We start from the raw sequence: 24151 nt of genomic DNA on the forward strand, positions 1-24151 counted from the left end.
ACAATTTCAATGAATATACAAAAATATTTACTATTGCTAAATAATTATAAATCGCGCAACTTTTCCCGTTGATTGAAATTCTCAAACTCATTGGTCAACGTAAATTTCAAACATGTATCTACGACATATATGTTGTTTTCGTATGTTCTTAATCATGTATAATCTCATATTGTCATGAAATTGTTCACTCGGATACGTTCGAAGACAAGCACTTGAATACGGAAGTGTCTGATCAATACACCGCAATGCCTTTGGCAACATTTTAACCAGTTTCGAAGGATATCTGTATCGTCGAGACAAAGAATACGAGGGTAAACGGTATGTCAGTGCATTAAATATGATGTGTATTCGTGCGCCCGCAGAAGAAAACTTAGTAGTTAAGGAGCTGGCTGCCATTTTAGTAAATGATTTGTTTGTCTTTCACATCGATAGGGATGAAAGTTCAGATCAATACAAATCGATTAGGTTCAGTTAATTAAGGTCCTACGTCCCTGCGTTTTTGAGTTACAGCGCTTCAAAAATGAAAAAAAAAGGGCACTAAATCATGTGTTCGTGTCTGCCTCTAAGACTGATGGTCAGAATCATCCTCAAAACGTTGAAAATCCAGAGGCAGACATGCAGGGCCCTGCATTATCACGGGACGTAGTTGTAAAAATGTAAAAGCTCTACTAAATGATTTGTTCGTCGTTCTAGTTGCGTCCATTCGATTCAATAGGACTACCCGAATACAAAAAAAAGTTGGCAGACATTTTGGTCACTGATTTTGAGGTGTACCATTTTTTGAAGTCCACGCAGAATCAAGGGAAAGTGGGTATTACGGCTATTTATTGTTGGTAATAATAGTTTTAGTATTATTATATTGTTCAGTGTTTTTTATTGGATCCAATAAAAAGAAGAAAAAAAAACAGTTTATTACAACGTCAGAAGTAACACAACAGAAGACACAAATAAATTTAAGGATGTATGTCATGGATCGTCCCAGCCAAAAATTGTATACGATCAGACTTTTTGTACTTTGTTACTTAATAAAAATCTGAAAAAATTCAGCAACATTCGGCATGCTATGAACAAAAACCATCAATAATAATATTGCCCAAAAGTAATTAAGAAATTGTTTAAACAAATAATTATTCAAAAATTTATTATATATGTATAGGTGTATACCTACACATATATCTATAATGTATAGGTACGCCCTAACTCTCTACGGAGTTATAACGTTCTCACTTTCTTCTCTCCAAGAAAGAAAGACAAACTATACAGTTCATTTTATACCTGCGGGACGGCAGGTAACAGATTTAGAACGCGAATATTTGAAATACGTTTTTAAAATTGTTCCTATCAATTGCTTGTATGTAACATTAATTATTTTCATTAACATTTTGTAGGCGCAGAATTTTTTACTTGTGGCTTGGCGCAAGCGTAGAGTTAAAAAAAAAAATTATATTCAAATGGTCTGCCTTTGGAAAATCAGGGGTCTGGATGTCTGCCTCTGGATTTTCAACGTTTTGAGGACGATTCTGAGCATCAATCCAAGAAGCAGACACGAACGAATGATCTAGCACACTTTTTTTTTACATTTTTAAAGCGCTGTCAATTGACAACTCGCGCTACCATGGTGGCAGACCATTTTTCTGTGGCCCTTCACATTGTTTTTAATCGAACAATTCAAGTCTGCCGAGTGAACATTTTGTTACCTCCTCCAGACTTCATATTCCTTTCCCACACTCTTAGTTACCTTACGCTCTGTAGTCTACTCTTATCGTCCGCGAGTCAGCAGATTCTTCTGTAACTCGCGGCTAGCTTGCCTTCTACATCCCGCTAAACTCGGTAGATCCATCCTAGCGCTCAAGCAAGACACCTATCCCTCTGAACCAAAACCATACCTTTTTCCCTCGACCGACTCCGTTGCATTGACTACTAATAAACAATCATATATTTCAAATCGTTTACCTTCCCTTAATACCGATCCCGTTCTGTTCCATTCACTTCCTGCATTGGGAGTAGTAGCACGCGAGTGCATAGTCCACGTGAACGGACCCTATAATAGCCAAATAACACCTTGGCTGGGCGTGGAGTAAGCTCCGATTACCGCTCATCGGAGCCTACGCATTTTACCCCGTAACAATTTCATGTACACTTTTTTAAATCATAAAAAAAACTTCAAAAATTTACTACTACAAAAGTCAGAGGTCTGGATGTCTGCCTCTGGATTTTGATCGTTTTCAGGATGATTTTGACCATCAGTCCAAGAGGCAGACACGAACAAATGATTTAGCAAACCTTTTTTTTTCAATTTTTTTAAGCCCTGTCAATAGACAACGCAGGCCTGTCAAGGTGGCAGACGCGGTCCTCAATGTTTCTCATGGTACAAAAATTGACATTAATAATGTCTGCCAGACGAGCAAATCATTTAGAAATTTTGGCAGCCAGCTCCTTAACTATAGCATCATCACTCATAGAGCACTCAGAATCAACTTCTAAACACTGCTGATGCGGCTGCGTGCAAAGTATTGGACAATATTAAAAAGGTTGCTTGTGAAACAACGGAATTACCATAGAACGTTGTTGCAAATTTCTGTAGTAATGTCAATGCAGTCGTTATCGGAAAGTTATCGAATTAGTAAACTCTAATTTCTACGTTATACATGTCGAAGAGTTGTATGACATCCACTATTATATCGATAACATGTGGATTGGACACTCGATGGGTAGTGGGTGACACCATCAGCCATTATACCCTACAAACATCTGGAATCAGTGAGTACGCTTACACGGCGCTGTTATTCCGGTTTTGCTGTGGTCGACATAGTAATGTCAGATTTAAAAATGCGTGTAAATGGCGCATTACCCCGGATATAACAAATTTACATGCATTTTTAAATCCGGTATTACTATTTCGGCCATAGTAAAACCGGAATAACAGCACCGTGTTAGGGTACTCAGTATCAAACTGTCGAAGCCGATCTTCATAAGACAAATAATTTCGCGGAACCATGGAACAACACGTTCAATCGGTTACCAGGCGCAGCGCATTCAACAATTTGGAAATTTAGCGATGGTTTGAAGCAACAGTAAATTCTTACTGGTCTTCGTCTGGTACATGTTCGCAGTAAAGAAGTGCATAAAAAAAAAAATTTGATCTTTTTCCGCACGATTGAAAGTTGTTATGCGATACAACGAAATCGCGATCAGTTACCTGCGGGGAATCTGCCACAATACCGAGTAAAATTTTGCGTTATAATAATATATTGATTCTTTTTCGCTGAATTTACCAAGGCATTTTATCATCCACTAATCTGTATGACTATCGACAAATTTGTATGATTTGTGTTGTAATTGCTTTTGCGCGGAATATGAATTGCGCGTGATGATTCAGGGCGGATAAAAGCTGCGCAGTAATTGTACCATAGCCTTATAGTAGACGGAGAGCTGGCGAACTTTTTAGTTACGTCATTTTATAAACAAAATTTTCCATCTTATCATACTCTCTTAACATAGCTGATAATTGATTCGGAAGTCTGCCTGGCCTCCAGTACTGGAGAATGCGGTGGGAAGGGCGCAAAATGGTTAAAAAAATCAATTGAAAAACGTCATTTCATAGCGCTAATTTTTTGTGTGGTAGCAGGGAATGATATTTTGAGTTGAATAGTAAAAATGGCAGACACCTCGGTCGCTGGAAAAATGGCGACAGACAACAATAAAGACGCGCGAAAATGTATGTAACTAAATAAAATTCTGGTAATCGAAAATAACTATAGCGCCCGCTTCCAAATCTGCGCGGATTTACCGGTGTTTTTCGTTGTCTGCCACGGTGTTCGGGTCAAGATATTTGTCTGCCTTTCGTATATAGAATTTGGATGACTTCCTGTAAAAGTTTATTTTTGTTCCAACCCTTACAGTATGACGTAAGTTAGATACATTTTCGCGTGTCTTTATTGTTGTCTGCCGCCATTTTTCCAGCGACCGAGGTGTCTGCCATTTTTACTATTCAACTCAAAATATCATTCCCTGCTACCACACAAAAAATTAGCGCTTATGAAATGACGTTTTTCAATTGATTTTTGTAACCCTCTGCGCCCCTCCCACCGCGTTCTCCAGTACTGGAGGCCAGGCAGACTTCCCAATCAATTATCAGCTATGTTAAGAGAGTACGACAAGATGGAAAATATTGTTTATAAAACGACGTAACTAAAAAATTCACCAGCTCTTAGACTATAGTGACAGCTGCGCGGTCTGTGCACCGAGCTGACAATGAAACGGTATAAGAGAGAGAGAGGGCAACTGCTGGGGCTGGCCCTCACATTCTAATCGGTGACTTGGCCCGGGAAAAACGTAGACTTATAAAAATATACTTCCCCGCTTGCTTTACCGCATTCCTCGCCTGGCAGCGGCTCCACACTAATTCGATCGTATAATATAGAGCGGGCCGGTCCCAGAGCTATCTCTGTCCTTTGGTTTGGGCTTCAGCAGCCCCGTAAAACCGCACAGTCTATTTCTATAAGTCGCTGAATTGTACTTGCGCGGTAAGTGTCGCGCGCATAAAGTATGCGCGTATAGTTTCTGCACTGTAACCGATCGTACCCGTAATCCTGTTTGGAACACTGTTTTGGACGTCGTTCTTGGAATTTAAAAATAACCATTCGAGTTTCTGTTATAAACTGCTTAATGCATATTTATTTACCTATGAAGGAGCTTCAAAATTCTTGAATTGTAAACAAAATTCATATATGTATTGTGTGTATTCTATACCTTCCTGCAGACTACCGTATAAAAAATTTCTGTAATTGGCAGGCAAATCTGCAAGCGTTACGTTTAGCTACAAAAAATATAAAATAGAACAAAGTAACAAAATTTTGAATGGGTAAGAAATTATTAGAATTTAGTAAGTCAATGCGTCTCTATACTCAACCAAGATGTTATTTCGGATAGCTTTGAGTTTGATCTCGTCGCTGCTCTCGAGTTAGGGAATGTAGAAAAGAGTAAAAATTGACGCGAGGAAAATTATATTCGAGTGTATGATGGCTTATTGGAATTAGTTATGAATGTTGGAATGGAAGTTGACTTGTTGGGAATGGATTAGACGTATACTTGATGGAAGATGTATTAGAAGTCTACGTAATGAAAGTTAAAATTCAAGTGGTCTTAGGACAAAGAGTATGATTGTAAAAAACGTGGCAGAATCCAGAATACTGGAAAATAGAAATAGTGCAGTAGGCGCGATTACAGGTGGCGTGAGGTTAAATAGAAGTAATACAACAGGGTAAAGACTATGACGTTATTACGAGGAATGTAGACGAGTTGGCAAGTAGAGGTAAGAGGGGGTTACAAAAGATGGAAAAGACGTGTTGCAGTACACCGGATGTAACAGTGCATAACATTTTTTAAGTCAAACGATCCATTAGTTATCTTTAAAGGGGTATTCCGACGTGACAGCTGAACTTTCAAGCTTTTTTTTTTATTTTGCGAAAAAAAAAACAAATCACAACGTTTTTGTATATTATTATTGATGTCTTGAATAAAACAAAAAAACATTTTTTTCATACCGTTTTGATAAGGCCCCCTCACCACATTAAAATATTTTCTGTGAGTTATGTACTCGTGCGATAACTGTTTGTTGGGTCGTTTATTTCAAATCTAAGGTTAAAAATTCAAAGTTCAAAGTAATGGATCTAATACAGTGGACACAAAAGTCAATAATTGATTTTATTTCTAAAATCTGTATATTTATAATACTTCCGTTCAACAGTCTACCCTGGACTGTAAAGTATTCTTTTATCTGTTTCAAATCGAAAAGATGTTCTGTCGTCGATTTTCATTTTCGTTAGCAGCTCTGGCTTCTTTTAGAAGTAATGACGCTAGTTTCTCGTGAGGTTCAATTGAATGGAATATGAATGGACCAATGAATCCAAGTGTGACTGACTTCACTTCGAATACCTGAGTTATTTTATAATAATCTGAGACTCATATTGACAATATCACTTCATCTTAGGGTGAGAAGTGGTGGCAAGAATCTGAAGAGCCGTGGCAAACGTTAGCTGCTTGTTTTGAAATAGCCAATGCTGTGAAGTCGCCAAAGCCGTCTGAATATATTAGTCACTTTCCCGTACATCAAGATGGCAGTTGTAACGGATTGCAACATTATGCAGCACTTGGAAGAGATGAACAAGGAGCTGAAAGTGTTAACCTTGTTCCACGGCCGAAACCTCAAGATGTCTACAGCTCCGTTGCTGCCCTGGTAATAATATTTATTGATCGTAGTTTAATTACTACAATAATAATCTAAGATATTTTTCATTAGTTATACATTTGCTTAGGTTGAAAAAGAGAGACAAAAAGATGCGGAAAATGGAGTGAAAATAGCACAAGTTCTAGATGGGTTAATTAAAAGAAAAGTCATCAAACAAACTGTCATGACTACTGTGTATGGTGTAACACGATTTGGTGCCAGACTACAAATCGCTAGACAACTGAAAGGTGCGTCAATTATATTTTACTACTTGCACATAACATTTGAATACGAAGAACCGTAACGGTAACTGACTCGTGTGGTTGTAACAATAATCAACCAACCCTTGCGAGATGCAAATACCTATCTCTTTAACTACTTATTACGTAATTTTAAATCTTAGTAAACAATTTGAACCGAGAACATTGGAATCACTAAGTAAAATTTAATTTGATATATCGGATTATCGGGGTCCGTGGGTAAAGAGTAATCCACAATTGATCGACACGATTCCATCGAAACGTGACAAAATTTATCAATCGAACACGCAGCAAAGCTTTTAACAAAAACAATGGGGTATGATAATTAAGAATAGGAAAACAAAGTAAACTATTTGGTGTTATGACGATCTAGAGCCACTTTGTGGTACGTGTTTGAGGTACGATCACGTCGCACTTTGACCGTAAGCTGAAGCATTTCTGGTATTTTGGCTGCTTTTAAAGCCCTGTAAAAGGAGCGTGCACACTGAAGTTCTCAGGTACGTGACACCTTAGTGTTAGTAGGAGGGTAAATTTATTTCGTAAGCAATTTTTTGCGAGGAATATAATGGCGATAAAAGAAAAACTATAAAAATGAAATTTGACCCGTTTTTAATTTTTGTTTCTTAACTAAATTAGTTCTTTTTTAATTCTTAATTAAATTACAGTGACTCATCCTCCGATTAAAATTCGGCTTATTAAATTACCTAAGTAATTCCAAGAATTGAAACTTATTTACCACTTGCAATGAACAGGTATCGTAGTGCATATGAAATAGAAGTTTTTCCTTATGCACATAAATGCATCGAAATTTTGGAGTTTCCATTAGTTTAAAGTAGGCTTTTGAACTGCAAACAGTACGGAGTGAAATTTATTTTTGAAGTGAGTGAACGAGAAACCAGGCTTGGCATGAAAATTCCAGGGGAGAGTCTTCGAAAACGAAAATTTGTTGGCAATCAGTATGTAATTGCAGAAAGTGAAGTTAGAAACGAACATAACGAGTCAGGATAGCGATGGTAAACTTTTGCATCATGAAAGAAATTGACGAGCATTGCTGATTTTTTGTAGTGAATAACGAAATTGGATATGAGATGATAAACTTTATTATCGATTTTACTGATATTTCCTCACTTGTGAAATGTAAAGAGAGTGCGAAGACAACGTCGATTTCGAAAGATACTATACACGTGGATCGGCTTTCAAATCAAAATTTCCTATCAGAAGTGTGAATATATCGCATCGCGCATTGGGCCCAACATAGGACAAGTGGTTGATATTATCATAAAATCACTCAAATGTGCTGCTTGCAAACAATGGGAAACTCATTCTAGCATTCAAGAATATAAAGAAAGGCTGGCAAACCGCGAAGACAAATGTCAGGTCACACATAACGGAAGTTCGAAAGATCTTGGGAGAAATACGGAATAAAATTATCTTATCTGCTAATAAACGGTTTAGAGTGGTGAAAACAACCCTCCTGATTTCTTGCTGCGCTTGGTGGATTTGAATGAAACCAACGCTGAAGTGTTTCTATTCTTAATAAAACTTATTTAAAAAAAAAAGTCCATCGGTAGAGCCATCTTACGGACTTGGAAATCGCGGATAGCTTTGCTTCATGCGGCCTATAAGCCGTACGTTTTCATAGCACTCCATCTTCGTTGACGGACCGTTTTCCCAATTGAACAATACCGTTGGTCGACAGTAGAGCCATCCGACGCTTCCCTTACAAAGTTCATTAAAGGTGCTGCTAGGGGCACCTGGCTGTTGGGGTGATAACAGGTTCGAGCATCCCAATTTCTATAGGACTTCATCTTCATGGCTGCGTGCAAATATATATCGTACGATCCGCTACCTTGCGGTTTGAATTCGAACCACTCTTTAGACTACGGACTGGATACTAATATGTAAAAGAAGAAACATAATTCGGGCTCTTATCAACCAAGTATAATTACGAGAATATTATTTTAGCATATTAGTTTCTATTTTCTTGCTTACAATGCCCCAAGTAATTCCATAGATTTAGTTGTTTCGTAGATGTAGTAGAATTACTCGTACACATTTGTTGTTTATTTATTTTATAGAAACTGGGAATCGAATTTTCCATCTTGGACGGAACATTGTTATCTGTAAAAAAAAAATACGTAGAATCCAAAAAAAAATTATTGAAAATTTTGAAAAATTCCATAATTCACAAAATTTGGATATTTTCCTTTGAGCCTTAGTTACGACAGCCTAAACGTTGCGAAAAATTTTTGAAACATTTTTTTTTCCAAAAAGTTAGATTCAAGACAAATCCAAACACCTCCTTGTTTTTGTTGATGGGACTTTTCAATTTGGAGATATCGTAAATCAAAAATTCGTGGATTTCGAATATTGTAAAATTTGGGCGTGCAAGAACTCGGAAACGGCGGCTCGAAAAACTGGGAAATAAAACAGGCACATTACTCTCACATAGTATAATAAAATTCTAGAAGAAAAATAAAACCGAAGGTACTGAGGTCTGGAGGTGGCTAACTTAACGTGGAATGCCCCATAGAGTGCTGTACGTAAGCCACACAAGCAGCGGCGCCACTAGCGACGACTAGTTGTTAGAGTGATAGCTCGTTCGAGCATCCCAACTGTTGTTGCTTCAAATAGCTTGCAGGACTCCGTCTTCGTTGCTTCTACGAAAGAAGCTTGCTATTCGCAACAAAGAGTATCTGTAACGACTACTTCGAGTAGGTTCGTCAGTAATGAGGTGGATTACGAAAATGCTGTGTTTTATTGAGATTTAATAATAAATACAATTTACTGAGAAAACTTGAGTACATATGTCAGTGTTCTCTTCGCGCGAAGCCGGAATAACTGGCGTCTCTCGCGGAGACGGCTCTCTAGAGCCCGCTAGCTACCAACCAGGTCGATAGATGGCGCCACATGGTGCTACATATCTTAATAATTAACTCGAGTACGAACATTAAACACTAGGAGATTGACGATGAGAAGTTCTTCGATTCTTTCAGAAAAATATTGAAAAGAAAATGGAGTGTATAGAGATAGATTTTTTCCTTTTCACCCCATTCTTTAAAATGGTGAGGTGAATTTGAATTACAATTGTCTACTTGTTTGCTTGGTGAAAGAGTGCTGTATGATTTAAGAAAACAAACCTGCGAACTTCTAACATTCTAACAGGTGGAGAGGGAATCATGGAGGGAGAACAGTCAGCGAACGGGGAATGACCGTCAGAAGAAATGGAAGTAGATATGACACAAAATAAAACGAAACACTCGGCAAGCGACTTGAACAGTAACGATGCAAAAAATTATTTAAAAATGTACCCTTGGAAAGTAATTTTACCCATGGAAATCCCATACTAAGCCAAATAGCCAGTTTCCTGCCATAACAGATTCAGAGAAACAAAGTCAAGGTCGAGATCTAAAAATAAACGAACGCCAATAAGTAGACTGCTATGAGGACAACAACAAAGGTCCGTACGGAATATGAGTAAGAAAAATCAAAATGAACAATACGAACTGAACGAATACAAACTAGGGAGCATGCTATTTATACAAATCTATACTAGAAATTAGAAAAAAAAGGTTCCATGAATGGTATAAACAGAGTCGAGGTTGTGTTCAAAAGCTCTACCGAAGCTAATAGACTTTTGACTGACAGGCAGCTGTAGAAGCATAATCTTGAAACGTTTCTCCCCTACTTTCGCTGGCATACACTGAAAGAAATTTTATTGCAATATTTGGTTTTCCGCATAGCATTTTAGGGACAAACGAGGTACAATCATAAATATTCCTAGAATAATATGACATTATACTATTTCTATATATGAGCGAAAGCGCCAAATGGAGACGACATTTTGGATAACCCATTCATGGAACTTTTTGAAATAGTTCCAGGATGTAGTCCTCGATAATTGACATGTACATAATTTTTTTAAAATTTTTTCCTCCATTATTTCGGCTGCAATTATACGGGACATTTCATCACATTTAGTTTTTTTTTTTTTCTTCGTTCAACTTTTCGGTATTTTATAGGAAAATAAAAATATTATTAAGAATGCTTGTTTTTAGGAAATTTTCTCAGGTTTTCGAAAATAATATTGATCTTTTTCTCGAACTTGCATAAAGTTCTCAAAGTTGAGTTTCAAATGTGAAAAGCTGTTTTTATGGTATTGCGCATGGATTGACATTTTTTCAATATTTTCTTCCGAAAGCTGAGAAAATTTCACTAAACATATGTCAAATTCAAGTTGGGTTCTCTGTAAATACGGCGAAAATCAATAAAAATGCAGAAATTCAATTATTTAGAATTTTTATTTTTATGCATATTTAAAAATTGAAAACTATTGATCATTCAAGGTTTTTTCCGTCTTTTACATAGAAATACAATGTAATCATATGTTACCAATAACCCGCATCGGAAAATAGTTATTCGATTATTTACAACATTCAAAAAAAAATTATTTTTTGTAGTTCTAAGATATAGTATCATCATTTCTCAATCAATTTACACACGTGGATAATGACATCAGAAATAAGGCTTTAATATTTTTAAACATATTCGATCAGTTAAATCGAATCTTTTTAATTTTGCGGTGAGCAAAACAATTTTCATTTACATCTTGAAAACTTGCACGATTGAAGAATTTGACGAATTCGATACAGGCTTAACTGTAACGGAACCTAGGTTGTTAGGAATCGGTGAAACATAATGCAGCGCATGAGTCCCTTTCACTGTTTTTGAGTAAGATGCTCGTTTATCTAATAAAGGTTTTGAATTCAAATATTCCGTATTGTCGATAAACACAAAATCAATATGTGGCAGACCTTGAGTTGCCCACTTAAACAAGCCATATGGTGTAAGAATTTGTTCTTCCGTGCCCATTTGTAACGATTTTTTTCTCGCATTTTGCTTGATTGTCCCTGCCAAACCATCACACGGTCCCTTGCCATGCGAGGTCGCAAAAAAATTCCAAACAGCCTCGATATCAAAGTCATTCTGATGATAACACAAAGGGCATAGCCGGATAAGCAGGTCGAATCGGCCCCCGCTGAATTTTTTGTCGGTACTTCAGGGATCAATTTGGACCCAAATGAAAATAATTCAGTGAAAATTTCAGCTATTAATCTTAAACGGTTTCCGAGTAATTGAAAAAAAACCTATTTTTTAGTATTTATTTTTTTTTTAATAGTAAAATTAAAAATTTTTTTTTGCTGATTTTTTTTTGACCACTTACGAGTAAAAGCTGTGAAAAAATTTTTTTTTTATGATTTCTAGACTAATAGCCGATTTTTAAACTAAAAAACAAAATTACAATTATTTTTTTTATGCCTATTTTAAAACATGCAATCACCAAATTTGGACAGAATACGTCTTTTATATATATATATATATATTATGTTATTGGTGATCGGTCAATTAAGAAAACGTAATTTTAGTTAACGTTTCGACCCGGATATGGGCCCTCCTCAGAACGATTTATTTAAAAACTGTCAAAAAAACAAACAAAAGGAAAATAGGACTTAAAAAATTAACAATGGTACTAATAGTAATCGGACATAAATATTGCAGAAGTAACATTCCCAGAGACAATAAACATTGTTGATAGTAAGAACCTTATGAATAATTATGATAAGGATGTTTTTTGATGTTATTTACCTTTTGAGTTAAGTAGGTGTAATAAGATGTAGTCTATTTCACAATAACAATTGGCGGAAACTGTGTTCTTTTTAGTGACGGTAGACAATGTCAATCTTCCAGTTGTTTTTTTTGTAGGAGTTAAAGGTTGGTAGTCATTTATTTAAAAGATTAAAGAACTATGTTTTTTTTCCACAGTCAATATGTCATAGTGTTAAAAGGTTATTGAAAAAAGTCAATTAACAATGAAATTAATTCACAGATGTCAATTAGGTGGAGGTAAGATCTTTATAATTACATCCTACATGTCTAACGAAATATTGTTGGTTGAACCAATTGGTCCAACAGGTGAATAACGACTGATGGGGGAAAACACAATAGTCCAGAGTGAAGGTGAACATATTATAAACATTATACAGAAAAAACAATAAATATTTGGAACGAAAGGTTATGTAGAATGAACTGTAAATGGGACCTAAATAATAATTTTTTTAAATATATATAAAAAAATAAAAAAAAATTAGTTAAGGTTAAACAATATTTGTTGTGTGGGCAGAGATTAGAGGTTTGTAAATATTGCTTAAATGTTCAACGTCTTGTCTGAGATTTACCGTATTGGTATGACCTACAATGTTGCACATTTCTAAAAGCAATCTTCTGTAATAATTTTGTTCTTCACAAAGGATGTTTGTGTTGTCAAAATTGAAAGTGTGTTGTTTATCAATCCGATGTATCGTTAGAGCTGTGTGCCGTTCATCTGTCTCATGTATATTACGTTGGTGTTCCCTAATTCTGGTGTTGAGATGTCGACCCGTTTGACCTATGTAGACTTGATTACAGTCATTGCAAGGTATTTTATACACTATATTTGAACGTTTGCCTATGGGGATCTTATCCTTACCGGTATCAAAAACAAATTTCAGGTCTTTTGAATTTCTACCAACAAACTTCACATTATATTTATCGAATAAACGATTGAGTGACTCGAATAGGCCGGTTACATATGGAATGGGGATATATGTAGTAGCCGGTCTATTGTTATCTTCGACAGGAGCAGAGTCAATATTATGGTCAAGTATGTTGTTGATGTAGGAGCGTCTCTTATTGATTTGTTTTTGTAAAAGTCCATGAGGGTAATCATTAGATCTTAGTACATTATATATGAGCACCAAGTTTTTTTCTTGGAACTCTGTACTAGCAAGTTTTATAGCTCTATCCACAAGGCTGATGATGGTGCCTATTTTGTAGGACAAAGGATGGTGAGAGTTGAAATTCAAGTATCTTTGTGACCAAGTTTTTTTGTGATACCAATCTGTCTTTATATTATTATTGCTGTGAATCAACAAAACATCTAAGAAACTGATGGTATTGTTCTCTTCTGTTTCGATAGTGAACTGTATTCTAGGATGATACCCATTAAAAATATTAAGAATGTGATGTATTTTTTCATTTGGAACGGCCGTAAGAATATCATCCACATATCGAAAGTAGAACGGCAAATTAAAACCAAGATCATTTATGCAAGAGGTTTCAAGGTCTTCCATGACCAGGTCTGACAAGATTGGGGAAAAAAAAAAAAAAAAAAAACAACTTGAATAATTATGTCACCGATCAAAAAATCCGTGAGACCATGAATTTTAAAAAAAATAACCCGGAAATAATGTTTTTAAAAGCTGACAAAGGTAATACGTCCGTTGCTATGTACAAAGACGAGTATAATAAAAAAATGAGACAACAGCTTTCTGACACCACTACGTATAGAGTTTCTAGATATGATTTGTGTAATTCCCTACAAAACAGGGTGAATAAGCTCAGCTTTAATTGGTTTACTTCTAAACTCATAACAAAAAATCTACATCGAAACATTTCTACGTACAATAGTGTCCCTCCACGTGCATATGGGCTTCCAAAAATCCATAAAGAGGATGTCCCCTTAAGGTTAATTGTCTCTTTTGTTAATAGCCCGACATATAACCTAGCCAAAACTATCAATTCATGGCTCACTACTAATATTAAACCTCCCATCTCGAGAGTTAAAGATAGTTTTTTTTATTAGTCGATAAAATTAAGACATTGATTATCCCGGACAATTACACGTTAATATCCTTAGATGTTATTTCTTTGTTTACGAATGTTCCTACTGTTCTCGCACTACGTGCAATTAACAATCGTTGGGCTACTCTAGAAAATAAAATCCCAATCCCTAGGATTGAACTAGAAAAAAGCCTTAAAAATATGTTTTGACTCAGCAATTTTTAAATTTAATAACGAGACCTATGCACAACAATTTGGTTTACCTATGGGATCTCCCCTTTCCCCAATCTTGTCAGACCTGGTCATGGAAGACCTTGAAACCTCTTGCATAAATGATCTTGGTTTTAATTTGCCGTTCTACTTTCGATATGTGGATGATATTCTTACGGCCGTTCCAAATGAAAAAATACATCACATTCTTAATATTTTTAATGGGTATCATCCTAGAATACAGTTCACTATCGAAACAGAAGAGAACAATACCATCAGTTTCTTAGATGTTTTGTTGATTCACAGCAATAATAATATAAAGACAGATTGGTATCACAAAAAAACTTGGTCACAAAGATACTTGAATTTCAACTCTCACCATCCTTTGTCCTACAAAATAGGCACCATCATCAGCCTTGTGGATAGAGCTATAAAACTTGCTAGTACAGAGTTCCAAGAAAAAAACTTGGTGCTCATATATAATGTACTAAGATCTAATGATTACCCTCATGGACTTTTACAAAAACAAATCAATAAGAGACGCTCCTACATCAACAACATACTTGACCATAATATTGACTCTGCTCCTGTCGAAGATAACAATAGACCGGCTACTACATATATCCCCATTCCATATGTAACCGGCCTATTCGAGTCACTCAATCGTTTATTCGATAAATATAATGTGAAGTTTGTTGGTAGAAATTCAAAAGACCTGAAATTTGTTCTTGATACCGGTAAGGATAAGATCCCCATAGGCAAACGTTCAAATATAGTGTATAAAATACCTTGCAATGACTGTAATCAAGTCTACATAGGTCAAACGGGTCGACATCTCAACACCAGAATTAGGGAACACCAACGTAATATACATGAGACAGATGAACGGCACACAGCTCTAACGAAACATCGGATTGATAAACAACACACTTTCAATTTTGACAACACAAACATCCTTTGTGAAGAACAAAATTATTACAGAAGATTGCTTTTAGAAATGTGCAACATTGTAGGTCATACCAATACGGTAAATCTCAGACAAGACGTTGAACATTTAAGCAATATTTACAAACCTCTAATCTCTGCCCACACAACAAATATTGTTTAACCTTAACTAATTTTTTTTTATTTTTTTATATATATTTAAAAAAATTATTATTTAGGTCCCATTTACAGTTCATTCTACATAACCTTTCGTTCCAAATATTTATTGTTTTTTCTGTATAATGTTTATAATATGTTCACCTTCACTCTGGACTATTGTGTTTTCCCCCATCAGTCGTTATTCACCTGTTGGACCAATTGGTTCAACCAACAATATTTCGTTAGACATGTAGGATGTAATTATAAAGATCTTACCTCCACCTAATTGACATCTGTGAATTAATTTCATTGTTAATTGACTTTTTTCAATAACCTTTTAACACTATGACATATTGACTGTGGAAAAAAAACATAGTTCTTTAATCTTTTAAATAAATGACTACCAACCTTTAACTCCTACAAAAAAAACAACTGGAAGATTGACATTGTCTACCGTCACTAAAAAGAACACAGTTTCCGCCAATTGTTATTGTGAAATAGACTACATCTTATTACACCTACTTAACTCAAAAGGTAAATAACATCAAAAAACATCCTTATCATAATTATTCATAAGGTTCTTACTATCAACAATGTTTATTGTCTCTGGGAATGTTACTTCTGCAATATTTATGTCCGATTACTATTAGTACCATTGTTAATTTTTTAAGTCCTATTTTCCTTTTGTTTGTTTTTTTGACAGTTTTTAAATAAATCGTTCTAAGGAGGGCCCATATCCGGGTCGAAACGTTAACTAAAATTACGTTTTCTTAATTGACCGATCACCAATAACATAATATATTACATACGAGGTCGAGAATTCTTACTCATCATACGTCTTTTATACCCCTCTGTACTCAGGAATTTTTTCAATTTTTTTGGTTTGGTGCAACGTCATGAAAAAAATTAAAAACCAATTTTTTGTTAATTATTTTATATTTCAACTGCTTAGAACACTACTTACAACTAATTATAAAATGTATTTATTCATAAAAATATTCATCAAAAACGTAAGTGGTCATCAAAATATTTGTTAATATTTTCGTCAATCTTCATCACACTCTTCATTAATAACTACACAGCGCCCGGTATTATTGAAAATGCGACTTAAAATTTCTGCTGGTCTTACAATTCTCGATAAATATCTAGCATGTGATAGGTAATAAATAATAGCTGCTACATGCGAACAACAACCAACTGTACGCCGACCGTTGGCACAATCACAGCAATATCGAGAAATTCCGTTAACTCCATTTTTGCCACGATGATACTCAATGAAGCAGCGATATGTTTTTGCATTAATATGCCGAGATCTTACTTGAAATCTAAGAATGTTTTCAGCCGATCTTACGTACTGAAGGCTTATATTATTATCTTCATCCATCATCTCAGCTAAGTATGACACTGCTTGAGAAAGCTAGTATGATCCTGTCAGTAAAATATGCAAAAAGTCGCATTTTCAATAATACCGGGCGCTGTGTAGTTATTAATGAAGACAGTGATGAAGATTGACGAAAATATTAACAAATATTTTGATGACCACTTACGTTTTTGATGAATATTTTTATGAATAAATACATTTTATAATTAGTTGTAAGTAGTGTTCTAAGCAGTTGAAATATAAAATAATTAACAAAAAATTGGTTTTTAATTTTTTTCATGACGTTGCACCAAACCAAAAAAATTGAAAAAATTCCTGAGTACAGAGGGGTATAAAAGACGTATTCTGTCCAAATTTGGTGATTGCATGTTTTAAAATAGGCATAAAAAAAAATAATTGTAATTTTGTTTTTTAGTTTAAAAATCGGCTATTAGTCTAGAAATCATAAAAAAAAAATTTTTTCACAGCTTTTACTCGTAAGTGGTCAAAAAAAAATCAGCAAAAAAAAATTTTTAATTTTACTATTAAAAAAAAAATAAATACTAAAAAATAGGTTTTTTTTCAATTACTCGGAAACCGTTTAAGATTAATAGCTGAAATTTTCACTGAATTATTTTCATTTGGGTCCAAATTGATCCCTGAAGTACCGACAAAAAATTCAGCGGGGGCCGATTCGACCTGCTTATCCGGCTATGCCCTTTGTAAATGCGTTTTTATTCTTAAACTGCTGAGGCGCTCCATCACTAAAGTAATAAATCTTTTTGACTAAAGGGAATTTTTTTTATCAAGAAAACGAAATAAATTCAACAGAAATAACAAACGAACGAGAATATTATGATACGTTAATAGAAAATTGATTGTTAAATAATTCAAAACTGTATTCTTAAAAATTGTAATTTTTTTTAAATTTTATAAATAATCAAATAACAATTTTCCGATGCGGGTTATTGGTAACATATGATCACATTGTATTTCTATGTAACAGACGGAAAAAACCTTGAATGATTAACAGCTTATGTGGATTGTAAAAGAATCCATTAATTTTCAATTTTCAAATATGCATAAAAATAAAACTTCTAAATAATTCAATTTCTGCATTTTTATTGATTTTCGCCGTATTTACAGAGAACCCAACTTGAATTTGACATATGTTTAGTGAAATTTTCTCAGCTTTCGGAAAAAAATATTGAAAAAAATGTCAATCCATGCGCACGTAGTAGAATGCGTAGGCTCCGATGAGCGGTAATCGGAGCTTACTCCACGCCCAGCCAAGGTATTATTTGGCTATTATAGGGTCCGTTCACGTGGACTATGCACTCGCGTGCTACTACTCCCAATGCAGGAAGTGAATGGAACAGAACGGGATCGGTATTAAGGGAAGGTAAACGATTCGAAATATATGATTGTTTATTAGTAGTCAATGCAACGGAGTCGGTCGAGGGAAAAAGGTATGGTTTTGGTTTAGAGGGATAGGTGTCTTGCTTGAGCGCTAGGATGGATCTACCGAGTTTAGCGGGATGTAGAAGGCAAGCTAGCCGCGAGTTACAGAAGAATCTGCTGACTCGCGGACGATAAGAGTAGACTACAGAGCGTAAGGTAACTAAGAGTGTGGGAAAGGAATAAGAAGTCTGGAGGACGTAACACGCAATACCATAAAAGCAACTTTTCACATTTGAAACTCAATTTTGAGAGCTTTATGCAAGTTCGAGAAAAAAATCAATATTGTTTTCGAAAAGCTGAGAAAATTTCTTAAAAACAAGCATTCTTAATAATATTTTTATTTTCCTATAAAATACCGAAAAGTTGAACGAAGAAAAAAAAAAATTAAATGTGATGAAATGTCCCGTATAATTGCAGCCGAAATAATAATGGAGGAAAAAATCTAAAAAAAATGATGTACATGTCAATTATCGAGGACTACATCCTGGAATTATTTCAAAAAGTTCCATGAATGGGTTATCCAAAACGTCGTCTCGATTTGGCGGCTTCGCTCATATATTAATATTATCTTGACAAGCAAGAATTACTATATGATCTTTGAAACATTGTTATAAATGTTGTGCATTTCGTTACTCACTATTGTACTTTTCACGACTGTACCGCGATTGTCCCTAAAATGCTATATTTTATTGTACTTTTGTGTATGGGGAAAAGCAAATATCACAATAAAATTTCTTTCAGTGTAGAAAAGCGATAGCGAAAACATTCCAACTGACTTCTATCGAAGAAGTAACAGAAGGCTGTAAGTCAGAAATTGAAATCATAGATATAGGAAGACTGAAACGAAGACATCCAGAACCCACATCAAGTGATCATGTATACAATGAGATTATTATGAGATTTCGCAGGGTTTTTATTTTTTTTTATCCTAACCATTGCTGGTACCATTCTGAAATTTTTTTCGCAGACTCTTTACCCGATGACAGACATCCTGTAAAATTTCTACCGAAATCGAAAGTATGTTATTAGGTTTAAAAAAATGTTATTCTCATTTTTTTGCCAAATTTCAATTTTCCTTATGCAAAAAAATTATGATGTTGATTTTTTTCGATAAAGCGGAAAAAAAAAGTTTTTATTTTTATGTTTTTTTTGTTCGATGAATATTTTTGGAGATATAGTGTTCATAATGAAAAATTGAAAATCCTGAACGGACCCCATAAAAAATCTATAAAAAATCATAAACGTTCCTTTTGACTAATATTTCAAACTTGCGGATTCTGAAAAAAATTGGAGAGGTTGAAAAATAAAAGTGGCCCGGTTCATAAAGAATCCTTCATAGGCGTGATGGTGTCTCCGCCATGTGTCTCTTTTTTAATTATTTTACAATCATTACCGCTATTTCTCTAATTTTGGGTTTCGCCTAGGGTTCGGAGAGCCGTTTATAACGAGCATGAAAAATGCCACATTATAATACGTATAAAGTGTAAAGGCAAGGAAGTGGTCTGCTAATTTTCATAAAGAATCGCTACGGAGCACCATCTAACAATTAGTAACTAGTGAGTTGTTCGCTGTCTTGAAACTGTATAGATACATTTTATAGTCGCACATATTTTTTACATAGTAATGGCCGAAAAATGGGTTACATACACCTGGGATGCCTAAAGCTAGGGTTATGTTTAAAAATTTGTTTCGTGCTTATACATTTTATACGTTTTATAACTCAGTTTTATTGAACAACCATTTATATATCTTTTGAAGTATGAGTTTATCTATATTGTGTGAAAATTTGGTTCGAAAATTTCAAACGGTAAACAAGTTGCAGTCGTTTTTCTGGGACGTGTTTTTGTTGCTAGCGACTGCGGTACCAGATGTGCCTTCGCTATATTTTATCTGAAAAAGAAAAAAATTCAATTTTTCGGATAATGGTCGTCTTTGTAATAAAAAAGAGGACGTTTCGCCTCAAAATTGTTCATTACTTATGACGAAAAAAAATCTATGCCAGGCATTGAAAAATGGTTCGACAAGTGATAGATTATTGTATGAAACATAATTGTGCAAAATTAGATCCCGATCAGTCCAGTAGTCGTGGAGATATTTCTGGTACCGATTTTAAAACCCTGTTTCGAGAAGAGCGCATTTGAAGTTTTGAATACAGTTTCCACAGTACGATCACAATGAAATAACTGGATTATTTCAAACTTTCATGAAATAGTCGATTCCTGCGCCATATGGCGGAAAATTTTTCGAAGATGTCGACGCTTCATGAGATCTTTTTTTTTTTTTGGTGTGTCAACTTCATTCTTCCGTATTTTGGTGCCGTCGTCGATGCTGACCGGTTCCGTTACAAAACGCAATAACTTCGACATTACTGCGAATTTAATTATAAAATCTCCAAGTTAGACACTCAGAGGATAGTACTTTCGAATAAGCCCCTTTTTAAAATATCGATTTTTTTTTACCAACCTAGGTGTATGTACCCCCTTAATCACAAATTGAGCATCTGAAATTTTTCAATTTGTCATATTACAGCAATCTGTATCTATACCAATCGTATGATACAAGACTTCAATAGAAGTTCTTACATTCTGTGCTTTAGAAAAATATGTATGAATAAAGTAATTGGTCTAGTCTTTTACATAGCTTACGTCATGTAGTAATCAGGATTCCTTATTGGACTCGTGATATATTTGTAACTTATTGAGCGTAAGCGTCTGTCAGAGAACCCTGCAATAATCTTGTGGGAATTGGGTTTTAGTGAAATCTTCTGGATTGTTTATATGTTGTAGATCGTGGAATTCTGGAAAAAATTCTCCATAGGCTCGACTCTCAGCTATGAATAATTTGTGCGTTACAAAAATCTTCATCCTATATCCAGTATTCCTCTTTGCAAAAGAAAAAAAAACTTGAAAAAAGTGGTTGCTTCTAATAAATGAAACTTATGCACGTAACCGGATATGGCCACTTTACGTCTATGGACTCATTCCCTCCTCTCACCCCAATGATCTTACCTATAGATGACGTTATCTGGGGGGACCTGATGCAAATAGGTGTTTTTCGTTTTCAGATGGGAAAGTGGAGATCAAAGAGCATAAAAAACGTCACCGCGATTCAAATAAATTGAGGGGGGGGTTCATCTCCATTTTCTTATCGAAGAGTCAAAATTGCACCAGGTCCCACCAGATAACGTCATCTACAGGTAAAATCATTGAGGTTGGAGGAGGGGATGAGTCCATAGACTTGAAGTGGCAATGTCCGGTTACGTGCATAAGTTTCATTTATTAGAAATAACTATTTTTTTTTCTGTTAGTTTTTTTGTTTTTTGCAAAAAGGAATACTGGGCATAGGATGAAGATTTTTCTAACGCCCAAACTATTCATAGCGGAAAGTTGAGCCTATGAAGACTTTTTTCCAGAATTGCATGATCTACAACATATAAACAATCCAGACGGTTTCATTGAAACCCAATTTCTACAAGATTATTGCGGGATTCTTGTGATTAGGTATACCAGTGCTTCAAGAATTGAAAGAAAATGAACCTCCATTCGTAAGATTTAGGTTTTATACACTTAAGAAAGGGATAAAACGGTAAATCGTAAAAACCACATATCACCTTTCGATTTCAAAGATATAGAATTTTAAGTTTTGTCACAAATCAACAATTTTTGTGTACGTAAATCATGTACATTTGTATAGAAAATTCATTTACCTTTCCTGATTTTATTCATTACTTTAATTGCTTTTTTACAGAAATTGAATTCTCCGAAGAATATTTGTGGCGAGGAAGTAGTTATTTAGTGATCAAGACGTTTAACAGCTTGAGAGAAATGTTTACTAGCACAAAATTAATTCAAGATTGGTTGACGGATTGTGCCCGTTATATCGCCCTTGTATGCGCAGAGAATGTGGAGTGGGTTACACCTTTGGGGCTTCCCGTTGTACAACCTTACAGTAAAGGCTACACAAATTATCAAGCCCAGAGACCTGATGCACATTTAATTATGGATATGTTCACGTAAGTGAAATAATTCATTAAGTCAATCACCGAATAACTACCTACGATCAGAATGACTTCCTCCAATCATAAGCAAACAATCAATTACTATCACTTCGATTTGTCTGCAATTTTAATAAGTTATCATATTACCGAACAACTTAAGATGTGAAAACAGTCCGAATTTCAGACTTCTTGACATCACCGCTTACGAGACACACATTGATCAATTTTTTGATCTAATTTTTACCTTTGTATTTGCAGCAGTACCTTTCTTGAAAAAAATAATTCATCATTTTTCGTGCAAAAAAGTCTGATTCTTTCACATGCGAACTTTATTTTTGAATGGAGCTTCAGCAACAGCAAAAACATTATGCTGACAATTTCATTGAAAAGCTGGATTGATTTACGTCAAATTTCATTACTGTAGACAGTAAATCTAATGTTGTTGCTAGTAAAGTTTGTAGACAGTAAACTATTTTTGTTGTAAATGCATTGTCTGCCAATTCAATTATTGCAAATTCAAATAGAACAAAAAAAGGAAAGTTACTTTCGTAGGTTATTCATAAAACCATCAGAACCTATTACATACACATACATTTATTTTGACATCTATGAACATTACTTAATGTGAGAACACGAATGTTGAACCTGAAACTTGCTAATAACGTTTTTTTGTGTGTTGCAGTAAACCGAATGTAATGAAACAAAAGAACGCATTTCCACCTAATTTCATTCATTCGCTAGACTCTTGTCACATGATGTTGACAAGTGTGCATTGTGAACACGCTGGAATCACTTTCGTGTCTGTGCATGACTGTTTCTGGACTCATGCTTGCACAGTCCCTGTAATGAATAAGGTATGGACAAATAAAATGTATATGCAATCACGGAAGAATTATAAATGATGCTGCATTCTCGCAACATTAGATTCCATGTTGAAAAAATAATAGTAGAAACTCTTCAATGGCAGCTTTCAATTGTCCAATGCAGTTGCAAATGTGGTCCTCAGTGTTGTACAAGATTATAAGTATTATTATTTAAATGAAGATAAGATTCCTGTACAAAAGTCATCTCGATAAGGCGAAAGATAGTTTACCATGCAATTATCTCTATTAAAGATGAAATTTTTTCATTTTCATTTAGAGAATCAATAAGATAACGCAAAAAACAAAAATATTTTTTAATCACTGAAAAAAAAGTTATTAGTTTAAAATAGTATATTATACTGCTAGGGAGAGAGATCATCGACAATTTATATAACTCAGGTACGGGGACATTCAAATATTACGTCGTGCTCTCAGGGGGTTGGGAGGGAGTTACATTTTTAGGGTCATGTCACACTCTTTTTTATGCACATTTATTGGTTTTTAGATCGGACAATTAATATTGTCTGTAATACTCTTAACCAATTTCAAATTGTACGAAGGAGGGAAGAGGGGCGGACGAGAACAAAATAAATCACATTACATCGAGAAAGATGTAAAAAAAGAACTGCGCGGTGCTATGTGAAGTGGGGGGTCCAGACTAAAAACGGCGAGGCGTAATATTTGAATGGTTGCTATAAATATGACGTTTTTTAAACCTATTGAGCGGGCGTAAAGTCTCACTTCTACTCCCGAAGGAGTAAAAGGCATGACGTCACAGGGACAAAAAGTTTGGTGTCAGCTCACTTCTACTCCTGCTCACGTGGCCCAGGTTGGTAAGTGGTACTTCATGCTCGCTTCATGGGTATTAAAAATTTCCGATGAGTGTAAAGTTCGCAACGTGGGCCGCGAAAGTTATGTCGACACGGATACGAGTGCGAAGTACGTGGCACGAGGCGAAGGAAAGTGTTGCTATCACACGAGTTCTAGTATGAACGCAGCATGAGCCAAGGCAAGCGCTGTAATCACTTC

General features: G+C 35.1%; 1 protein-coding gene across 9 annotated transcripts in view; it reads left to right on the top strand.

Annotated features, from left to right (window-relative positions):
- The window catches only part of LOC124300714 (DNA-directed RNA polymerase, mitochondrial), a 136234-nt gene that overhangs the window by 75107 nt on the left and 36976 nt on the right, over nt 1–24151 (top strand). For 6 of the 9 annotated variants that reach the window (XR_006907300.1, XR_006907299.1, XR_006907297.1 and 3 more), the window contains 4 exons: nt 5993–6238; nt 6318–6477; nt 22010–22274; nt 22942–23113. Coding sequence is in view for 2 of the 9 variants with exons in the window: in XM_046755029.1 (XP_046610985.1) it covers nt 5993–6238; nt 6318–6477; nt 22010–22274; nt 22942–23113 (843 nt within the window). In the remaining 7 variants the exon portion in view is untranslated. Of the gene's footprint in view, nt 1–5992; nt 6239–6317; nt 6478–9654; nt 9967–22009; nt 22275–22941; nt 23114–24151 lie in introns of those variants that run through there. The other 3 variants (XR_006907302.1, XR_006907303.1, XM_046755031.1) reach the window with 3 other exon arrangements.

Source organism: Neodiprion virginianus, chromosome 3, assembly GCF_021901495.1.
Source record: "Neodiprion virginianus isolate iyNeoVirg1 chromosome 3, iyNeoVirg1.1, whole genome shotgun sequence".
Lineage (NCBI taxonomy): Eukaryota > Metazoa > Arthropoda > Insecta > Hymenoptera > Diprionidae > Neodiprion > Neodiprion virginianus.